General features: G+C 45.5%; 1 protein-coding gene across 1 annotated transcript; it reads right to left on the reverse strand.

Moving 5' to 3' along the window:
- Window positions 1–5,579: 5,579 nt before the first annotated feature.
- Window positions 5,580–19,876, reverse strand: GTF2H2C (GTF2H2 family member C). Its single transcript, XM_054178047.1, has 15 exons — window positions 19,751–19,876; window positions 19,584–19,661; window positions 18,306–18,342; window positions 16,256–16,342; window positions 14,747–14,797; window positions 14,233–14,287; window positions 12,830–12,935; window positions 11,235–11,325; window positions 10,970–11,057; window positions 9,535–9,642; window positions 8,510–8,573; window positions 7,344–7,447; window positions 6,723–6,825; window positions 6,387–6,426; window positions 5,580–5,767 (listed from the first exon to the last, which is right to left on the reverse strand). Exons 1-15 carry the CDS (start codon window positions 19,804–19,806, stop codon window positions 5,648–5,650), a joined length of 1,188 nt encoding a protein of 395 aa, XP_054034022.1. The 5' UTR covers window positions 19,807–19,876; the 3' UTR covers window positions 5,580–5,647.
- Between the last annotated feature and the right edge of the window lie 1,745 nt (window positions 19,877–21,621).

The following is a 21,621-nucleotide window of genomic DNA, read 5'->3' on the forward strand; positions in this document are numbered from 1 at the left end:
GTCCTCATAGTTTAGGACAGCCATCCATCTCACTTGGCTCATCCCCCTCAGAAGGACATGAATGCATTCAGCAAATCAGTCAAAAACAACCCACTTGACTTCTGTTAATTTCTTGTATGAAGAAATTGCTGCCACAAGGAATACAGAACTGAAGTAGCTGGAGCCATTCAGGTGAAAGCCAGAGAGGTCTTGGAAGCTCTTAATAAACCCTGCTACAAAAATAAAGCATCGTGGTACTGCAGAGTCATTGTACAGTGAACGAAGGTTAAAGCCCAAGAAGGTTCTCCTAGCTCCACCTGTGAACTTTACTGTAGAGGGAAGCATCTATCACAGCAAGTGAGACAGATACAAAGGTGGAGCAGCAGCTTGATTCATCTGTTTAAATGGCCTGTGTTTTAGTTTATAACTAGAATCTTAATGGATCATTCTGTGACAGGCTGCAGAGCTGGGCCCATGACAACCTCATGAGGTTCAACAAGACCAAGTGCAAGGTCCTGCAGCTGGGTTGGTACAATCCCAGGCACTGTTGCAGGCTGGGCAGGGACTGGCTTGAGACCGGCCCTGAAGAGGACCTGGGGGTGCTGGTGGATGAGCAGCTCAACAGGAGCCAGCAGTGAGCACTTGCAGCCCAGAGAGCCAACCACATCCTGGGCTGCATCAAGGGAAGCACAGCCAGCAGGTCATAGGAGGCAATTCTCCCCCTCTACTCCACTCTGGTGAGACCCCACCTGGAGCACTGTGTCCAGTTCTGGATCCCGTATTACAGGAAGGATCTGGAGGTGCTGGAGAGTGTCCAGAGAAGGGCCACGAGGATGAGCAGAGGGCTGGAGCTGCTCTGCTATGAGGACAGACTGAGGGAGTTGGGGCTGTTCAGTCTGGAGAAGAGAAGGCTCCAGGAAGACCTAATTGTGGCCTCCCAGTATCTGAAGGGGGCTACAAGAGAGCTGGGGAGGGACTTTTTAAGATGTCAGGGAGTGAAAGGACTGGGGGGGAATGGAACAAAAATAGAAATGGATAGATTCAGATTGGCCTTAAAATGCAAGCAAGCTTTGCAATAGATGATTTTCTTTGACATGTGAAACATATTCTAGTTTTTCAACATTTCATGGGACTGAAAAGTCTTTGAACAACTTGTCCTTAAAGTTGCTTGGTTTAGGTGTAGTGTAGCACCCTATCCCACAGCCAGATATTGAGGGTACTGTTGACTGGATGTTGTTGGTTTGTACTGCATGGTTATGCTGGGTAATTGCTATAGGCCTTGGACCAAAAAGTTAGCTTCTTCCTGGAAAAAGGCAACTAAACCAGAGGTCACTACCTGCCTGTTGACCTGTTAGAGCAGCTATGCATATGATTTGGGTTCAGCTGCCAACTGTGTTCCCTCTCTTTTTCCTTCCAGTGGACAGTGAGTGGCAGAAGGGAAAGTAATCCAGGAAAACAAAGCACAGTCCTGCTCATTCCTCCATACTGAGTTGTGGAGCTAAATAAAGGTGCAGCACTGAAAAGTTCATCTCCTCTTTTTTAATGGGGTAGAAAGCTCAAGGCAGACACTATAAGGCAGAAGCAAAGGGAAGACAACTCAAGAGATGCTATGTGCCTCTCTAAAGGAGAAATTAAAACTGCTGTTTAGCAGTAAAAAGTTCTAGTGGAATACAGTACTTAAATTGTAAACTCTTTTGGCCAGCCTGGAGCTGTTTTCAAGCTTAATTCTTCACATCAACAGTTTCTTCACATTAAGCTTTTTGAAGCCATCAGGTACAGGTGTTGTATCAAATACAATGCAGCTGTCACATTGATTCACTAACAGTTCATAGAATCAACCAGGTTAGAAGAGACCTCCAAGATCACCCAGGCCAACCTATCACCCAGCCCTATCCAATGGTCTCTAGTTGAGACCATGGCATTAGGTGCCTCATCCAGGCTTTTCTTGAAGATCTCCAGTGATGGTGACTCCACCACCTCCCTGGGCAGCACATTCCAATGGCAAATATCTCTCTCTCTGTGAAGAACTTCTTCCTAATATCCAACCTGAACTTCCCCTGGTGCAGCTTGAGACTGTCCTCTTGTTCTGGTGCTGGTAGCCTGGGAGAAGAGACCAAACCCCCACCTGGCTGCAACCTCCCTTCAGGTAGTTGTGGACAGCAATAAGGTCTCCCCTGAGCCTCCTCTTCTCCAGGCTAAGCAACCCCAGCTCAAAGACATCTTAGTTCAATTCCTAAAAAGTGCTGTTTCGATCTGTAGAACTCCACTAGCCACCAAAACCCGGAGCTTGTAGCAACTGATTTTTAAAATACATTTTCAGAACCTCTTTTTGATCAATGAAGCAAAGATGGACCATCATCATACAAACCAGTTTTATAACTTTTGCACTTATAAATATACATGTTCCTTAGTAACACTCAGAAAAAGCCAGAGATTTTAAGGGAACAGGAGTGAAGATAGAGATACTCCAAGAATATATTAACAGTAATAAAATTATTAATACATTAGGTGGAAATTGAAAGTTTGCTGCTGAGCCAGTGTTCATCTTCCTATAACCCAGGTCTTTCTTGTTTTGAGGTGCCTCAGTAAAAGCAGATCACAGTATCACAAAGGTTGGAAGAGACCCCAAGGATCATCAAGTCCAACCTGTCTCCACAGACCTCATGACCAGACCATGGCACCAAGTGCCACATCCAATCTCCTCTTGAACACCTCCAGGGACGGTGACTCCACCACCTCTCTGGGCAGCACATTCCAATGGCTAACAAGTCTCTCTGGGAAGAACTTTCTCCTCATTTTGAGTCTAAACCTCCACTGGTACAGCTTGAGACTGTGTCCCCTTGTTCTGGTGATGGTTGCCTGGGAGAAGAGACCAACCCCTTCCTGGCTACAACCACCTTTCAGGTAGTTGTAGAGGGCAATGAGGTCACCCCTGAGCCTCCTTTTCTCCAGGCTAAACAATCCCAGCTCCCTCAGCCTCTCCTCACAGGGCTGTGCTCGATACCTCTCCCCAGCCTTGTTGCCCTTCTCTGGACACGTTCAAGTGTCTCGATGTCCTTCTTAAACTGAGGGGCCCAGAACTGGACACAGGACTCAAGGTGTGGCCTAACCAATGCAGAGTACAGGGGCAGAATGACCTCCCTGCTCCTGCTGGCCACATTATTCCTAATGCAGGCCAGGATGCCATTGGCCTTCTTGGCCACCTGGGCACACTGCTGGCTCATGTTTAGGCAGCTGTCAATCAGTACCCCCAGGTCCCTCTCTCTTTGGCAGCTCTCCAGCCACTCTGACCCCAGCCTGTAGCTCTGCATGGGGTTGCTGTGGCCAAAGTGCAGCACCCAGCACTTGGACTTGTTAAATGCCATCCCATTGGACTCTGCCCATCTGTCCAGGAGGTCAAGGTCCTTCTGCAGAGCCCTTCTACTTTCTAACTGACCAACATCTGCTCCCAACTTGGTGTCATCTGCAAACTTGCTGATGACTGACTCAACCCCCTCATCCAGATCATCAATGAAGATGTTAAAGAGGATGGGGCCCAGCACTGATCCCTGGGGGACGCCACTGGTGACTGGCCGCCAGCTGGATGTGGCACCATTCACCACCACTCTCTGGGCTCAGCCCTCCAGCCAGTTCCTAACCCAGCACAGAGTGTTGCTGTCCAAACCACGAGCTGACAGCTTAGCCAGCAGTTTGCTGTGGGGGATGGTGTCAAAGGCCTTGCTGAAGTCCAGATAGACTACATCCACAGGCCATGTCCACCAGATGGGTCATCTGATCATAGAAGGAGATCAGGTTGGAGAGGCAGGACCTGCCCTTCCTAAATCCATGTTGGCTGGACCTGAGCCCTTGGCCATCCTTCAGGTGTGCAGTTATTGCCGCCAGGATAATCTGCTCCATCACTTTCCCTGGCACTGAGGTCAGGCTGACTGGTCTGTAGTTTCCAGGTTCCTCCATCCGTCCCTTCTTGTGGATGGGGACCACATTGGCCAGTTTCCAGTCATCTGGGACCCCTCCAGTGAGCCAGGACTGGAGGAAAATGATGGAGAGCAGCTTGGCAGCTCATCTGCCAGCTCTCTCAGCACCCTAGGATGGATCCCATCCGGTCCCATGGACTTGTGGGTGTCCAAGTGGCTCAGCAGGTCCCCAACTAATTCCTCATGGATTTCTGGGGCATCACACTGCTCCCCAACCCTATTGCCCAGCTCAGGAGGCCACTCATCCTGAACTCCTGCCTTGCTGTTAAACATTGAGGCAAAGAAGGTGTTCAGGACCTCAGCCTTTGCCTCATCTTCAGTCACTCTGTTCCCCTCCAGGTCCAGTAAGGAGTGGAGGTTCTTCTTGCCCTCTCTTTAGTGTTGATGTATTTGTAACAATGCTTTTTATTGTCTTTCACAGAGGTGGCCAGCTTCAGTTCCCACTGGGCCTTTGCCTCTCTAATTTTATTCCTACATAATCTAACCACTTCCTTGAACATACCTCGAGAAGCCTTCCCCTCCTTCCAAAGGTGATACAGCCTCTTTTTTCCCCTTAATTCCTCCAGGAGCTGCGTGTCCATCCAGGCCGGTCGCCTTCCCCACCGGCTCATCTTTCGGCACATGGGGACCGCCAGTTCCTGTGCCTTCAAGAGCTCCTGTTTGAAGTAGGTCCAACCCTCCTGGACCCCTTGGTTCATGAGGTTTGGTACCCAGGTCAAATAATGTCTTGGACTGGAGAGGGAAGGAGACTCAGTTCTTTTGAATATTCCCGTGTTGTGAAATGAGAGGCACAAGCGAGGCCAAAATATCAACAGCTAGACTATTTATGACATAAATAAAATGGAAATAAGAAGGGGGGAGGGAGAAAATAGAGAGGGAGAGAGAGAAGAGGAAAGGAATTAGAGAGAAGGAATAGAGAGAAGAAGGAGAAAGTAGGAAAGGGACTATATTACCAACGGTCAGAGGTGGAGAGAGGGTTTTCAGAGTCCAAGATCCGTTGTGTTGCCCCGTGATGTTTCCAGTGTGTGGTGCTGTCTTCTTTCTTTTACCTTGACAGTGTTGCTCAGGTCTTTTTATATAGTTTTTAGTCCTTAGGTATGTGTCCAAGCATTGTCCCTCAGGAATTCAGGGGCCAGGAAATCCTCCTTAGGTAAATATCTAGGTATCATTCCCCAGGAAATCTTTCTGTGCCTTTCTGTGTGTTTGGGCAGGAGTCTAGATGGAGGAGGGAGGGGGGCTCCACCCCCTCGTCTCCATCTACCTGCCCACACACTCATTACACATCAGGAAACAGGTGGCGAGTCCATTGTCTCCCCATCCTCCCTTCCTGGGGGTATCTGATAGCTGGAAATGATCTTGTCCTGAAGGCGTGATGGCTGGGTCCTTGGGCCATTGTTGTAGGCCAGATGCAGTCAGTGTTATCACGATGCAATGGCAAGGTGATTTGCATCTAGGATTGGTCTTTGCACCTTCTTTCCAGTGGCTCTGCCCAACAACACATTGTCTGGGCAAGCAGCGAGTGATTTTATCTTTGTTGAGTCACACAAGGAGGGACAAGTAGTCTTTCACACCAGGGAACTTTATAAATATGTTTCTTAAAGAGGCTGAAGTTTACCCTGAAGTTTAAGCAGATTAAGCAGATTACATTTATGCAAGAATGACATAGACATGATGAGTTCTAAAAGAAGACAACATCATAGGGACACCGGAACAGGGTGGTCATGAATGCAGCCCGGACAGCAGTGCAGGGTATCATGAACAAAGAGATCACATTCCACGCAGAATGCACTCTGACACACTTTGCATATGTAAACCTGTGTAGAAAAGGTAGAAAAAGAGAAGTTGGATTACACAGCACTACAGGAGGGCAATGGTTGCCTCACCAAGACAGTATAAATTGACTGTACTGCTAACACCACAGAAACCCAAGGGAGTGAAAGTTTCTAACAGCAAGTGTGCCCAGCGGGCTGAGCTGAGACACTCTAGGTGCTTCCAAGCAGCAGAGAGAGGAAGATCATTCATGCAACTTCCCAGGAAAATGCTTCCCACACTTTAGAATAGAAAATAGAATAGAATAGAAAACAGAATAGAATAAGAAACAGGGCAGGGCAGGGCAGGGCAGGGCGGAAGAGACCTTCGAGATCATTGTGTCCAACCTATCATCCAACACCACCCAATCAACTAGACCATGGCACCAAGTGCCTCATCCAGTCTCCTCCTAAACACCTCCAGTGATGGTGACTCCACCACCTCCCTGGGCAGCCCATTCCAATTTATGTTGGACTTTGCAGTCCAAAAGGTGTGACTCCCCAACAGGGAAGTCTAGTTAACCATGAAATAAGTTTCCACAGTCTTCAGAAGATTTTAGTAAAGAATCATCTCTACTTCTGGTGCCCCTCAATGCAAACTCCAATGAAGTTCCAACACACTTACATTTTGATCTTTCATTTCTCCCTGGCAGCCTTGACAATGCCTGAAAGCAAAATGGGCATATTTAATTCAAAAAGTAAATATGTTAAGTCAAGATGGTGTGAAATGGTGTTTAAAAATCATGTCATAGCTAGTAGCAACTTCTGGCAGCTACTGAACTGAACGCACAGGATAACTGTTAATGGAACTACAAACACTTCTAATTGCCAGAAGTGGCCCAAAGTGCCCACTCAACACTGACTCCAGCAGCAAAGAAGCTGCTGCCAGCTCTTCTTACTTCTGGAACACAGATTACTGGATCCACAAGTACATTACTTATGACAAATGTGATCTGCATACCGTTGCCCCTGATACTCTTCCAGGGGAACTTCCTGGAAGGAATCCAAGGGAAATAAATGGTGGTAAGAGCGAGCCAGGTGAGGAGCAGACACTAACGTGAGACCTGTAAATAAAGAGACATCAAAGTTATCACAAGAAAGGATGAAAAGCTCTTCTGTATAGAAGAAAGCAAATAGGAAGAAGTATTTTCAACTACTTAATGTTTCAGAGCTTTTCAGAATTAAAACCCATAAATCATTTGTTCATTAGCTTCCATAATCTTTTCCAGAACAACCCCTGAAGAACAAGCATAGAGTCATAGAATTGTCAGGGTTGGAAGGGACCTCAAGGATCATCCAGTTCCAACCCCCTTGCCATGGGCAGGGACACCTCACACTAGAACAGGCTGCCCAGAGCCACATCCAGCCTGGCCTTCAAAACCTCCAGGGATGAGGCTTTCACCACCTCCCTGGGCAACCTGTGTCCTAAAAGTCTCTTTTAAGAAGCTGTCATTCTAGGATGAGGGAATATGGGCTTTCTAAAGTAGAGCCAGCTTTCAATTCCTAGCTATGTAGCTGAATTTTTTCTAACCCTTAACTGTCAAACTCATAATTAATCTGCACACCAATTCTTGCTACTCACCACAGATTTTGCATTCCACAGGGAGTTCACAGTATTTGGCTCTGCACTGGGGACAGAAATACCCACCCAGTGTAAGACCTGGGTCACTGTTGTTTTCCAATTGCCTAGAGGAGAGTGAGACAATTTAATACCGTAACACTACATCACTATAAACACTCTATAATAAAGTTCTTGTAAGAAGTAGTTCAAAAACGTTTAAGTAACTTCCATGCAATAGTTCCTTGGGTATGGAAGTGTCCGAAAGCAATTGGTAGGGTGAGGTATCAGTAACCACATTTTCTCACATACAGGAGCCAATGTATCTTAAAGCTACAAAAGGTAACTTTGGTTAGGGTTTCTACTTTCACACATAGTTTGTATTGACCTTAGGGTGCATGCTGGTACTTTCAAACAGCAGGCACTGTTTCCTTTTGACAATTCAGACTCCCCTATTACCCTAAAATATGCAACTCCTTTCATTGAGAAGAGCACTGGTACACTAACTAAATGAGGCCTCTGTTTTATACTTCTGTTTAAAATTACATTAGTAAACAGATACAAAACACTTTACTACAGATGATACCCTTGGTCATTATCATTGCCTTCAGAGTGACAAAATTACACAGCTACAGACATGCAAGTAAGATTTGTAGTGATTGCTCTAGCATCTTGTAGCACCCTCGTGTTCTTGTGTTAGGCTAAATGTTAGGAAGAAATTCTTCCCAGAAAGTGAGATTGCCCATTGGAATGTGCTGCCCAAGGAGGTGGTGCAGTCACCATCACTGGAGGTGTTTAGAAGGAGACTGTATGAGGTGTTTGGTGCTATGGTTTAGTTGATTAGATGGTGTTGGGTGATAGGTTGGACACAATGATCTTGAAGGTCTCTTCCAACCTGGTAAATTCAATTCTATTCAATTCTATTCTACTTTACTCTATTCTATTCTCATCACTGCATGACAAAACTAAAAGCCACTCGCCATCTCAAAATTAACATCGGTACCAACATCCAGCCCTGTACTGGATTTGCACACAGAGATGTGATCTCTATTCATTCTGTAAGCAAGAAATCACAACACATTACTGTTTGTTCATACTATTTTTCAGTATTTTCACTAATAAGCAGATTTTCTGACTATGACTAACTGTTAGTATCATCACCTCAGTGAATTTTAATCAATGCTACTTACGCCATGCTGAAGGACGGCTTTGCATCCTGGTCAGATGCAGAGGCAGTAGTATGCTGAGGAAAGCCTGAAGTGAAGAATAACATACCATTATTCCCAATTTTAAACGTGCAAGTCATCTTTCAGTTTCTTACTTCAATTGAGAAGTTCAAATATTATCCTCTACATTATTACTACTACTACTACTATTACTATTTGCCCCTGGTGGCCAAGAAGGCCAAAGGTATTCTGGCCTGCATTAGGAACAGTGTGGCCAGCAGGAGCAGGGAGGTCATTCTGCTCTGTACTCAGCACTGGTTAGGCCACACCTTGAGTCCTGTGTCCAGTTTTGGGCCCCTCAGTTTAGGAAAGATGTTGAGTTGCTGGAAGGTATCCAAAGAAGGGCAGCAAAGCTGGGGAGGGGTCTGGAGCACAGCCCTGTGAGGAGAGGCTGAGGGAGCTGGGGTTGCTTAGCCTGGAGAAGAGGAGGCTCAGGGGAGACCTTCTTGCTCTCTACAACTACCTGAAGGGAGGTTGTAGCCAGATGGGGGCTGGTCTATTCTTCCAGGCAACCAGCACCAGAACAAGAGGACACAGTCTCAAGCTGTACCAGGGGAGGTTTAGGCTGGAGGTGAGCAGAAAGTTCTTCCAGAAAGAGTAATTTGCCATTGGAATGTGCTGCCCAGGGAGGTGGTGAAGTCACCATTACTGGAGGTGCTCAAAAAAGGATTGCTCATGGCACTTCAAAGCCATGGTTTAGTTAGTCATGAGGTGTTCTGTATTGGCAATAGGTTGGACTTGATGATCTCTGAGGTCTTTTCCAACCTTACTGATTCTACAATTCTATGATTCACCTCACTAGTTTTCACTTTCAACTGCATGTAAAAGCTGACTGCTTTGCAGGAAAAACATCAAGAAAACTGCAGAATAAAAATTAGAAAAATAATTGTGCAATGTCTTTATTATGATTCCACCTATCTGTCTGGCTTTAACACAAAGAAAAGGGCAAGATATGCAAATGATGAGTACTGAACAAAACCTTATCTTACCCATTCGAATAAGGGAGCACTCAGAATTTGAACTGGCAGGTGGAGGACTAACATGATGCATCAGGAGCTCTTTGTAATGGCTTTCATCTAAGATAACATGGTAGGTTCCTGCCACAAAGAAAGAAATTACTCACTCTCAGATAATGAACACATTCTCTACATGACAGAAAACCAATTCAGTAAAATACCATAATTTAGCCAACCCTGTTCCTAAAAACATAGTCCCACTAATGCTATGAATAATGACATGTTTTAAAATCAGCACTGACAGAATATTTAGTAAGTTTTGAAGACCCATAGCTTTTTCTCCACCAATACACAAGAATAATGATACCATAACCTACCACTGCAACAACCAACATAAACATACTATCCTGAACTCCACATCACAGGAAGGTGGTGGTGATTGACAGCCACCTAAACATGAGCCAGCAGTATGCCCAGGTGGCCAAGAAGGCCAATGGCATCCTGGCCTGCATTAGGAATAATGTGGCCAGCAGGAGCAGAGAGGTCATTGTGCCCCTGTACTCTGCATTGGTTAGGCCACACCTTGAGTCCTGTGTCCAGTTCTGGGCCCCTCAGTTTAAGAAGGACATCGAGACACTTGAACGTGTCCAGAGAAGGGCAACAAGGCTGGGGAGAGGCCTTGAGCACAAGCCCTATGAGGAGAGGCTGAGGGAGCTGGGATTGTTTAGCCTGGAGAAAAGGAGGCTCAGGGGTGACCTCACTGCCCTCTACAACTACCTGAAAGGTGGTTGTAGCCAGGAAGGGGCTGGTCTCTTCTCCCAGGCAACCAGCAACAGAACAAGAGGACACAGTCTCAGGCTGTGCCAGGGGAGGTTTAGACTGGAGGTGAGGAGAAAGTTCTTCACTGAGCGAGTCGTTTGTCATTGGAATGTGCTGCCCAGGGAGGTGGTGGAGTCACCGTCCCTGGAGGTGTTCAAGAGGGGATTGGATGTGGCACTTGGTGCCATGGTCTAGTCATGAGGTCTGTGGAGACAGGTTGGACTCGATGATCCTCGAGGTCTCTTACAACCTTAGTGATACTGTGATACTGTGAGTCACCATCCCTGGAGGCCTTCAAGAAATGTGTGGATGTGGCACTTCAGGACATGTTGTAATGGCCACAGTGGTGTTAGGTCAATGGTTGGACTTGATGATCTTAAGAGGTCTTTTCCACCCAAAACAATTGCATGGTTCAGTGTTCATACAGCTTCATATGAGGAACACCAGGTTTTAACATAAAAAAATTTCCTCTCTCTCGAGATAGAATAACAACTTCACCAAATGCTATGTACTGTAGATTTAGGAAACTCTTACACTTTCTGTCAGCACAACAGAATACCAAAATGCATTAATGAAGATATGACAAATTACTTCATTCTGATATTCAACTTGTGTCAGCAGTGTTAACTACTGAACTTCAGATACATACCTCCAGTTTCTCGGGCAAGCACTGTACAAACTCGGACTTCAGCACTCAGGCCAATGACAGAGACTCTAATCTTAACTGCTTTTAAACACTTCAAATGGAAAAACAAATGAACAAACAAATTATTATGCAGAAGAGAAAGCACTAAAAAGGTTCAAAATTTTACATGAAAATTCATTCATGATGGCACTGGAACTCTCTTGGGCTTTTTTTTTTCAGTTTAATAGTTTGGGTGTTCAATGCAGCAGTCAAGACTTCAGTGCAGTACCTTAATCAGGTCATAGATGTTGGCTGGATCACATGTTGTCAGGCTGCTGAAGACTACCAAAACCTCTCTGCTTGTATGTGCTGGCATGTGCCTAAAGAAAGCATAGAGTTAATTTATTTCTGTACACCAAGCTACTTGTATGCTGAAGTTTCCAAGGATTTTAACGTACGAAAGCCAGAAGGCAACATTATATGCAGTTCCCTACAAATATAAAAGACAGTGGCAAGTTCCTTCTCCAAGCACCAGAACTTCACCTTCCAAAAGCCAAACCTTTCCAGTATCTAAAATGCAGTATTTGATAGCGTAGTTGCTACCTGATTGTTTGCTCTAATGCTTAAGTTATCCCTATACCTTACCTATATTCTCATCAGTAAAGTCTATCTTAAAACTAGCAAGACTGCAGTAAGCCTTCCTGACTTCCTAAAACAAAAGTCTCTGATCAGTTGATAGGTGTAAATCCATTACAGCAGTCTGCCCAGGTGGCCAAGAAGACCAATGGTATCCTGGCCTGCATCAGGAACAGTGTGGCCAGCAGGAGCAGGGAGGTCATTCTGCCCCTGTATGCTGCACTGGTTAGGCCACACCTTGAGTCCTGTGTCCAGTTCTGGGCCCCTCAGTTTAGGAAAGATGTTGAGATGCTGGAAGGTGTCCAGAGAAGGGCAACAAAGCTGGGGAGGGGTGTGGAGCATAGCCCTGTGAGGAAAGGCTGAGGGAGCTGGGGTTGCTTAACCCAGAGAAGAGGAGGCTCAGAGGAGACCTTATTGCTCTCACCACCAGGGAGATGGTGGAGTTACCATCGCTGAAGGTATTTAGGAAGAGACTGGATGCGGCACTTGGTGCCACGGTTTAGTTGGTTAGATGGTGTTGGGTGATAGGTTGGACCTGATGATCTCAAAGGTCTCTTCCAACATGATTAATTCTATTCTAGTCTATGCTATTCTATTCTATTCCTAACTAATGTGCTCTAGTTCTTACAGGACAACTCTCTTCCAACTGGTCATTCAAGTAATTTTTGACTACTAGCTTTGTTCTGTGTTTCTAGTTGTAATTACTTGTTAAAATAATCTTTATCCCAATTCAACATTTTGCAAAGCAAAAAAAGTTACTTAATCTATCTTACCTGAAAATTTACCTTTCTGAAGTATGCCAAAACTCTCACCAGATTACTGTGACTCAATGCTGCTGCTTTTCCTGGTCTCACATTAGCATGAATTCCTAACCCCTCCCTCATGCTTTAGCCCTCCAGTGAAAAAACAACTGCAGGGTCTTTCATCACCATATTCACATACAACATAACATCATGTACTTTTTCAAATACTGGTGCTTTTTATACACAGCACACCTGTAAATGGGGACATCTTATGTTAGAAAGTTAGCTTCTGTTCTACTTGCATTTTTAACTTCTAAACAGTTTGTATTGTAAGAAGACTCTATGTCTGCCTTTTAGAAGGCTCAGGTCACTGTGAACCAAGATGCTGCTTGTGAAAAATACTGTGTCTGCCCCTCCAGAAACTCAAACCCAACATTATACTGCTTATGGGAAACAAAGGGAAAAAAAACAACCAAACAAACACCACCTCCATCCATATACTAACTTTAAAGTCTGCATGGCCAAATTTAGGGAATTATATAGAGATGGCTCTCCACTGCAGTTCATATCCACAGCTTTCTTCAGAGCAGTTATGTGCTTTTTTGAGTTACCTGTATGTGAAAAAAAAATCACCTCAAGCAACAGGTTAAAATGATTGAAGTATTTGAACTGTGTTTAAGGACGTGCACTTGCACAACAAACGGTTTTCACACTGTGATTTGCAGCTCTGCTTCTCCTTAGACAGTGACCTCTTGATCAGTACATAGAAAACAGTGCATTTACTCTACAGGCACTTAAGTGTCAGTACCTTTGAGAAAAGAAAGAATAAAAACACTGTTGTGTATCATTAAGCACTTAACATGAGTGCCAAGTGTCTCACAAAGCATCTCAGCAGGAGGAGAGTTTAGATTTAGTTCTGTTATCATCACAGACTGACTGGTCCTCAAATTCCTCAATAAAGTTGTTCCAGTTCCACAGGTAAATAAAGAGCAAAAGTTAAGACTTCACCTCTGAAGCCTGATGGATTGTTAGTGACAGAAGGCAGACAGCAAAGAAATCTCACTTCATAACATGTGGTCTCACAGAAGACACCCATGGTTAGGCCACACCTTGAGTCTTGTGTCCAGCTCTGGGCTCCTCAATTTAAGGAGGACACTGAGATACTTGAAGATATCCAGAGAAAGGGCAATGAGGCTGGGGAGAGGTCTGGAGCACAGCCCTATGAGGAGAGGCTGAGGGAGCTGGGGTTGCTTAGCCTGCAGAAGAGGAGACTCAGGGGAGACCTTCTTGCTCTCTACAACTACCTGAAGGGAGGCTGCAGCCAGGTGGGGGATGGTATCTTCTACCAGGCACCCAGCACCAGAACAAGGGGACACAGTCTCAAGCTGCACCAGGGGAAGTTTAGCCTGGAGGTGAGGAGAAAGTTCTTCCCAGAAAGAGTAATTTGCCATTGGAAGGAGGTGGTGAAGTCACCGTCCCTGGAGGTGTTCAAAAAGGGATTTGATGTAGCACTTGGAGCTATGGTTTACTTAGTCATGAGGTGTTAGGCATTACATAATAGGTTGGACTTGATGATCTCTAAGGTCTTTTCCAACCTTATTGATTCTATGATTACCCACTAAATTAACAAAGAATGTGAAAAATTAACCCCAGGAGAAGCAAAACATATTTTACTTCAATCTGGGTAAGACTTGGTCTTGAACACACAGAATGACAAATCTAGACCAGAACAGATGAAAATAAGGACTCTGGTTTCAGACAACTTTCAGTTACTTCTCTTTTAAATTAAAAATATGAGGCTGACCCTACTTTCTCATCATCAGTCTCACCCAGGTAGACCTTACACCACCAACACAACAGATGAAAGCATTTCCTATTAAAAAGAAAATAAATAAACTACCACCCTACCTGAAAGTTCTGTCATTTTCTCAGCTCTTTTACTCTTGGTTACAATTAAGCCAACCTGGGGGGGAGGGGAAGAAAGAAAAAGGCAAAACTTTGCTTAGAATGTTTTTTTAAAAAGCTGATTTATAACTTCTACTACATTTTCCCAATACTTCTTTATGGATCAGAGTTACCTAACTACACAAGTTCTCCTCTAAGTGCAACAACAGCAGCAAACCACTATGCATCAATAAACACAACCATCCCTCTTTCCAGTATTTTTGCCACAGAAAGAAATCTTCTCAAACTCTAAATGCCTGGAAAAAAAAACATAAATCAGGTCTCCCATGTTAGAATTTGTGCTTATTAAAAGTGAATATATAAACTCTTATTTTCATTAGTTTGGATAGAAACAATCTGACCACACTTAAGAGGAAGGGGTGGGAAGGCAGACATAAATTGCACATATTTGAACACAAGTGAAAATAACTTTTAAAATAGTTTTCAGTTATTTATTTTTTGCATGTTTTGCACCTACCTGACTAATAGGATTTTGGTCAAAGTATTCTTCAACAAAATATTCCAGTAGCTATAAAGAAAAGTCAAGACCATTAAAAACAAAACAGAGTTTTATTCCACACACACTAAGTAGGGGCTGCTTGCAAATGCAACTGAAAAAAAGTAATAAAATATTTTGGGACAAAATAAGAGAAGGATGGGGGAGAGAATGAAGCCTTCCTATCCGTTATCCTCTCACCTCAGCCCTACCACACTTTTCCTTCCTCCTATGTTGGCAGTACAATGCAAATTTCAGAAACTATCTACCCCTTACTTTAATAACTTCACATGTTAAGGCTCCAGATGTCAGCATGTCCAGAGAAGGGAAAAAAGCTGGGGAGGGGTCTGGAGCACAGCCCTGTGAGGAGAGGCTGAGGGAGCTGGGGTTGCTGAGCCTGGAGAAGAGGAGGCTCAGGGGAGACCTTCTTGCTGTCTACAACTACCTGAAGGGAGGTTGTAGCCAGGTGGCGGCTGGTCTCTTCTCCCAGGCAACCAGGACCAGAACAAGAGGACACAGTCTCAAGTTGTGCAGGGGAGGTTTAGGCTGGAGGTGAGGAGAAAGTTCTACAGAGAGAGAGTGATTGCCTATTGGAATGTGCTGCCCAGGAAGATGGCGGAGTCACCATCCCTGGAGGTGCTCAAGAAAGGATTTAATGTGGCACTTGAAGCCATGGTTTAGTTAGTCATGAGGTGTTCTGTATTGGTAATAGGTTGGACTTGATGATCTCTGAGGTCTTTTCCAACCTTATTGATTCTATGATTCTAGATTATTGTTGGTCCAAATGGCGACTTCCAGTACACTAAAAAGCACCAATCCACATAAAATCATCAAACCCCAGGATTTCAGTGCTTATTGTTAGAGAAGACCATATAATAGGAGATGTATGGTTCAAGTCATCCGTGGTCTGAAGCAACAGTCCACTCCAGCTCCTGTCTAGCATCCATTCAAATCAGAATTCATCAAAACTCAACTGTAACTAAAACAAACAAAAGCATCTCTGTCCTTCTTTCACCCCTTATTAGGGGCAACACTTCAGTTTAATTTACACACACTTTTCATAATGTGTCTTCCCACAATAATGTCCCTACAGAATGTTTTTACTGTACAGCACTACTCATGCAAGGTAAATTAATGTCACACAGGATTCTACTCTTCAAAAAAACCCCAGGAAAACTATAGGTTAGAAACAGAAGCAAGTCTGAAAAAACAGAGGTGAGAGAACAGATGGAGCTATATACATAGCCCAGGGAGGTGGGGGTGTTTAGGAACCTAGAGACTGGATGGGGTGCTTGGTGCCATGGTTTAGTTGATTAGATGGTGTTGGGTGATAGGTTGGACTGGATGATCTCAGAGGTCTTTTCCAACCTGGTTTATTCTCTTCTATTCTAATCTAGACATGGGAGACTTCCATTCTTTCAAATGGAAAATGGGACCGGTGTACAGAGAAACAGTGGATTGATAGGAGGAAGCTTTCAAGCACATAAATACCTTCAGAGTGCAGGTAAGCCTGTTTGGTTTTAAATCCTGGTCCTCCATCGTTCTTGATCCATCAACAACAACATACAGGTGACGCATCTGTGTTGTCACAAGTGATTATCACTCACAGAACAGGCATATTCAGTGAACTGTTCATTCATCCATTTACTCAAAAAAAGAGCAACAACTCTCTCCCTCAAACAGGAAAAATTCAGTACTCTGAGCTATCCAATCAACAGTGCACACTGTTCATTTCCTCTCATGACAAGCTACAAAACGCAGCCTGCACGTTCACCTCTTGCATCCAAAGAGCAACACTGCATTGTGCTACTGGCAACTCACTTAGATTATGTTCATTTTACACATGAAACCAACACTGCAAGTGCACGTGATCTGACTGCTGCTAACAAAACACATCCAAATACTGCAGGTGTGCACAACTGCAAATGTGTGAGGTTAGCAAATGTGACACCCACCTACAACAAGGGACAGAAAGAGGACCCAGGGAACTACAAGGCTGCTAAGTCTGACCTCAGGGCTGGAAAAAGTCCTGGAGCAGATAATCTTGAGTGCTGTTACACAGCATATACAGGACAAACAGGCAATAAGGCCCAGTCAGCATGGATTCATGAAAGGCAGGTTCTGCTTGGGAAACCTCATCTCCTTGCACAACAAGGTGACCTATTTAGTGGATAAGGGAAGGGTTGTGGATTTGTTTGCCTGGAGATTGGTAGAGCATTTGACCATGCTTCCCACAGCATTTCCTAGAAAAACTGGGTGCTCATGGCTTTGACAGCATACTCTTCACTGGGTAAAAACCTGGCTGGATGGCCAAGCCCAAAGAGTGGTGGTGAGTTGGCAGCCAGTCACAAGTGGTACTCCCCAGGGCTGAGTTTTGGGCCCAGTCTCTTGTTTCATATCTTTATCAATGATCTGGACAAGAGAATGGAATGCATCCACAGTAAGACTTGCAGGTGACACTAGGCTAGCAAGGAGTGCTGATGTGCTTGAAAGTAGGAAGGCTCTGCAGAGGGATCTGGACAGCCTGGATCAACAGCCAGTTTTATGAGTTTTAACAAAGACAGGTTTAACAGTCGTGCACTAGGGTCACAGCACCATGCAACTCTACAGGTATGGGGGAGTGGCCAAAAAGCTGCCCAGCAGAACAAGACCTGTGTTGCTGGCTGAACAAGAGTCAGCAATATGCTCATGTGGCCAAGAAGGCCGCCACCACCACCACGCTAGCCTACATGAAGCAGTGGCCAGCAGGACCACGGCAGTGATCATGCCCTTATACACTACACCTTTCCACACTGGTAAGGCCCCACCTCAAATACTGTGCTCAGTTTTGGGCCCCTCACTATGAGGACATTGATGTGCTGAAGCAGGTTCAAAAAAGGGCAATGAAGCTGGTAAAGGAACATGAAGAGCAGTTCAGAGAACTGGGAGTCCTTAGTTTGGAGAAAAAGAGACTGAGGAGAGACCTTCTCAGTCTCTACAACTACCTGAAAAAAGGAAGTAGTGAGGTGGGGGTCAGTCTCTTCTCCCACTTAAAAAGCCACAGGACAAGAGGAAATGGCCTCAAGTTGTGTCAGAGGATATACAGATAGGATATTAGGAATTTTTTTTTCCCCTTGAAATGGTTGTAAAGCCCTGGATCAGGCTGTCCAGGGAAGTGGTAGAGTCACTATGCCTGGAGATATTTAAAAGACCTGAAAATGCAATGCTAAGGTGCATAGTTTAGTGGTGACCTGGCAGTGCTGGGCTTATTGTTGGACTTCATGGTTTTAGAAGCCTCTTCCAATCAAAATGATTCTATAAGACCTCCATCTCCCAGCATGCTTCACCTCCCACATATAAAGAATGTGCTTAAAACTAAATGTGTGGTGGAAAACACAAGCTCTAGTCTCCAGCACACTGATTCAATGATCTTAAAGGGTCTTTACCAATCAAAATGATTCTGTGGTTCTGAATCTGCAAGAGAGTATTTCAGGTTAGGAGTACAACCTCTACTCAAGGAGTTTTGGACTCAAGACAGGTAAGGGTTAAGACATTAACATACCATTCCAAGTCGAACTTGTCCATGGTGGTCAGAGAGTCTGGTGAAAAAAAGGAAGATTTAAGTAAGATGTACATGAATGGAGGAGTCAGGAACACACTCACTAGCGCAGACTTCTGGCAAATGGGAAGCAGTAACAAACCACTGGCACTGGTTAATACTGGGGAACTAGGCAATTCAATCACAGATTCCATGCCTCTAAGAAAAACAAAAAAACAAGCAAAAAAAAAGCACTTCTTGCCACCCGCTTTAATAGAACTTCAAATTTTTATACAAATTTGAGCATTTTAACACAATCTGAAACAAATACCAATCTGCCCAGCAATTTTTTTTTCCCTGACAATTTGAAACATGAATCTGGTACCATGATTATAACACCCAGATTGGAGTGATTTGTTTAAAACAAACAAAAACTGTTGAAGGACTGTTTTTTTTTTTCTGAGGAGTATAACCAAGGTTGGATGAGACCTCAAGGATCATCAAGTCCAACCTGTCTCCACAGACCTCATGACTAGACCATGGCACCAAGTGCCACATCCAGTCCCCTCTTGAACACCTTCAGGGATGGTGACTCCACCACCTCCCTAGGCAGCACATTCCAATGACAAATGACTCTCTCAGTGAAGAACTTTCTCCCCACCTCCAGCCTAAACCTCCCCTGGTGCAGCTTGAGACTGTGTCCCCTTGTTCTGGTGCTGGTTGCCTGGGAGAAGAGACCAACCCCTTCCTGGCTACAACCACCTTTCAGGTAGTTGTAGAGGGCAATGAGGTCACCCCTGAGCCTCCTTTTCTCCAGGCTAAACAATCCCAGCTCCCTCAGCCTCTCCTCACAGGCCTCAAGGCCTCTCCCCAGCCTTGTTGCCCTTATCTGGACACGTTCAAGTGTCTCGGTGTCCTTCTTAAACTGAACTGGACACAGTACTCAAGGTGCGGCCTAACCAATGTGCAAACTGCATTGGTGGTGCTCTGTGTTATGTTTCACAGAACGAGACCTCAAATCTTCAGCCAGACTGCACCCAGGCTATCTAGCCTGTGTACACTCTGAAGAGGAAATCAAGTTTCTGCGGCTCCTACCGCTGCTGGTGGGTTTGTTCTGGCCCCTCTGGTAAGCATCAAGCAGGACGCATGCATGCGGAGCTCCGAGGGGCACGGGACCGCACACGCACACTGCAGGCGTGCCGACATGCTTCCTCAGCCTACGGGACCCAGTTGCAGAATGATTTAAGGCTTTACAACAGACAAAAACAGCTCGGTTAGCAGCCTCGTGGCAACGCACAATACCTTTTCCTCTTTGCCTTGAAAAGAATGTCCTCGATCGTCGCTTTCAGGGATCCGGATTCATCCTCCTTAAGAATTTCCCTACGCAAAACAGACCGTTACTGAGCGGAAGGGCGACTTTTCCTCGCGTTTTCCCAACCAGAAGGTGAGGAGGGGAAAGGCAAGCCCACCATGTTCTCTCGTAGCCTCCTTCCCAGCGCTTGGTCCGCTCAGGTTCGTCGTCCATCTCCGCTGCCTCGCTCTGCCGCTGCAGCGGGCGGCGACAGCCGCGCTCGCGCCGGCAGAGACAGCTGCTGTCCCCGGCCGGGGAGGCCCAGCCCCTTTATAGGCGAAGGGGCTGCGAGGAGGGACCGTCCCCAGGCGGCCAGGCAGCTGGGCGGTGAGCCGAGGCCTCGCCGCGCGTACACCCGCCGCCGGGCGCAGCCGACCCGGAAGTGCGCGGAGGCCGCCCCGGTGCGCGGCCAATCCCGCACGGCTGCGCCCGCGCCACCGAGACATGGTTCCGAGGAGCGCGGTCGCCGCGCTCCCGTGCGGGCAGGAAGCAGGCTGTGCTCCTCACGGTGGGGGTGCGCTGCTGTGCCCATAGATGCTAACGAACCCACTCCCGCAGACGCTGTAAAACTGCGCTTAACTACACAACAGTTCTGGGCTCCTCAGTTTAGGAAAGATGTTGAGATGCTGGAAGGTGTCCAGAGAAGGGCAACAAAGCTGGGGAGGGGTCTGGAGCACAGCCCTGTGAGGAGAGGCTGAGGGAGCTGGGGTTGCTTAGCCTGGAGAAGAGGAGGCTCAGGGGAGACCTTCTTGCTCTCTACAGCTACCTGAAGGGTGGCTGTAGCCAGGGGGGGTTGGTCTCTTCTCCCAGGCACCCAGCAGCAGAACAAGAGGACACAGTCTCAAGCTGTGCCAGGGGAGGTCTAGGCTGGAGGTTAGGAAGTTCTTCCCAGCAAGAGAGATTGGCCATTGGAATGTGCTGCCCAGGGAGGTGGTGGAGTCACCATCACTGGAGGTGTTTAGGAAGCGACTGGATGGGGTGCTTGGTGCCATGGTTTAGTTGATGAGATGGTGTTGGGTGATAGGTTGTGACTTAGAGAAAGGTACACAAGAGACTCAGTAAGTTTCTTGTAAGTTTCTTGTATTGTGCTTCTATTTCAGCGCCGGACACAGGTAGAATAATTTCAAAAGACCTGTGTACCTTCAGAGAGTTTTGGGCAAACTTTTATACAAAAAGTTATCTGTCTGTCATGACAGAGGTATGTCAATATTTCACAGAAAAGTCAGATGCTTCCTATCTATACAAAGATTATCTATCTAAAAATAGCAGAAGTATACATATCATCCAGTTGTCCTTTATCTGATACAAAAAACCATCTTGTCCAGGACTAACAGAAGTAAATCACTGAAAAATCCTGCTATTCCTTATCTATGCAGAGGCTGTCTGCCAACTCCTCTCCCCCTCCCTTCATTCCAGCATTTCAGCTAATGAGGAAAATTCTTATCTACTCTGTTAGTCTGTTAATGAGAATTTTCTGTTCATCAATTCCCCCCTTTCTTACAGCCAAGAGTATATTCCTATACTGTATTTTCTTAAAATAATGTCCTGTTTCCAGCTCATGTCTGAGTTTATAGTTTTTATACTTCTGGTAGGATTTTACACCACTCTTTCTAGTACACATAATTATCTTAATCAAAACTAACAGTAGTATTATCCAACAGTTAGAGAGATTAGTTTGCAAAGCCAATTTTTGACTAACATTTAAGTACATATTTCCTTTCTTTCCCTCAATAGTATCAACCAACAAACAAATCACAATTATTGATAGAACTTGAGCTTCAGAGGTCCCTGGGATTCAAGTTTCCATTCTCTCACTGAGGTCTTCTTGACTCTGGTGTGGTGAATCCAAGCAGCTTGTTCCTTGATTTTGATGGCTGTGAAGGATGTCAGTAACACCTGATACGGTCTGGTCCACCTGGGCTCCAGAGGGTTCTCTGAAAGAAATCTGACACAGACATAATCTCCAGGTTCCACATCATTGACTGGTCT

Source organism: Dryobates pubescens, chromosome Z, assembly GCF_014839835.1.
Source record: "Dryobates pubescens isolate bDryPub1 chromosome Z, bDryPub1.pri, whole genome shotgun sequence".
NCBI lineage: Eukaryota > Metazoa > Chordata > Aves > Piciformes > Picidae > Dryobates > Dryobates pubescens.

Excerpts from the sequence above, each read along its gene's own strand:
- GTF2H2C (XM_054178047.1), bottom strand. The coding sequence starts at position 19,806 with ATGGACGACGAACCTGAGCGGACCAAGCGCTGGGAAGGAGGCTACGAG. Across the intron at positions 16,343-18,305 it reads GACAAGTTCGACTTGGAATG|ATGCGTCACCTGTATGTTGT; the intron begins GTATGTTAATGT and ends GTGACAACACAG. Across the intron at positions 6,826-7,343 it reads TGTGGAATGCAAAATCTGTG|GTCTCACGTTAGTGTCTGCT; the intron begins GTGAGTAGCAAG and ends CTTTATTTACAG.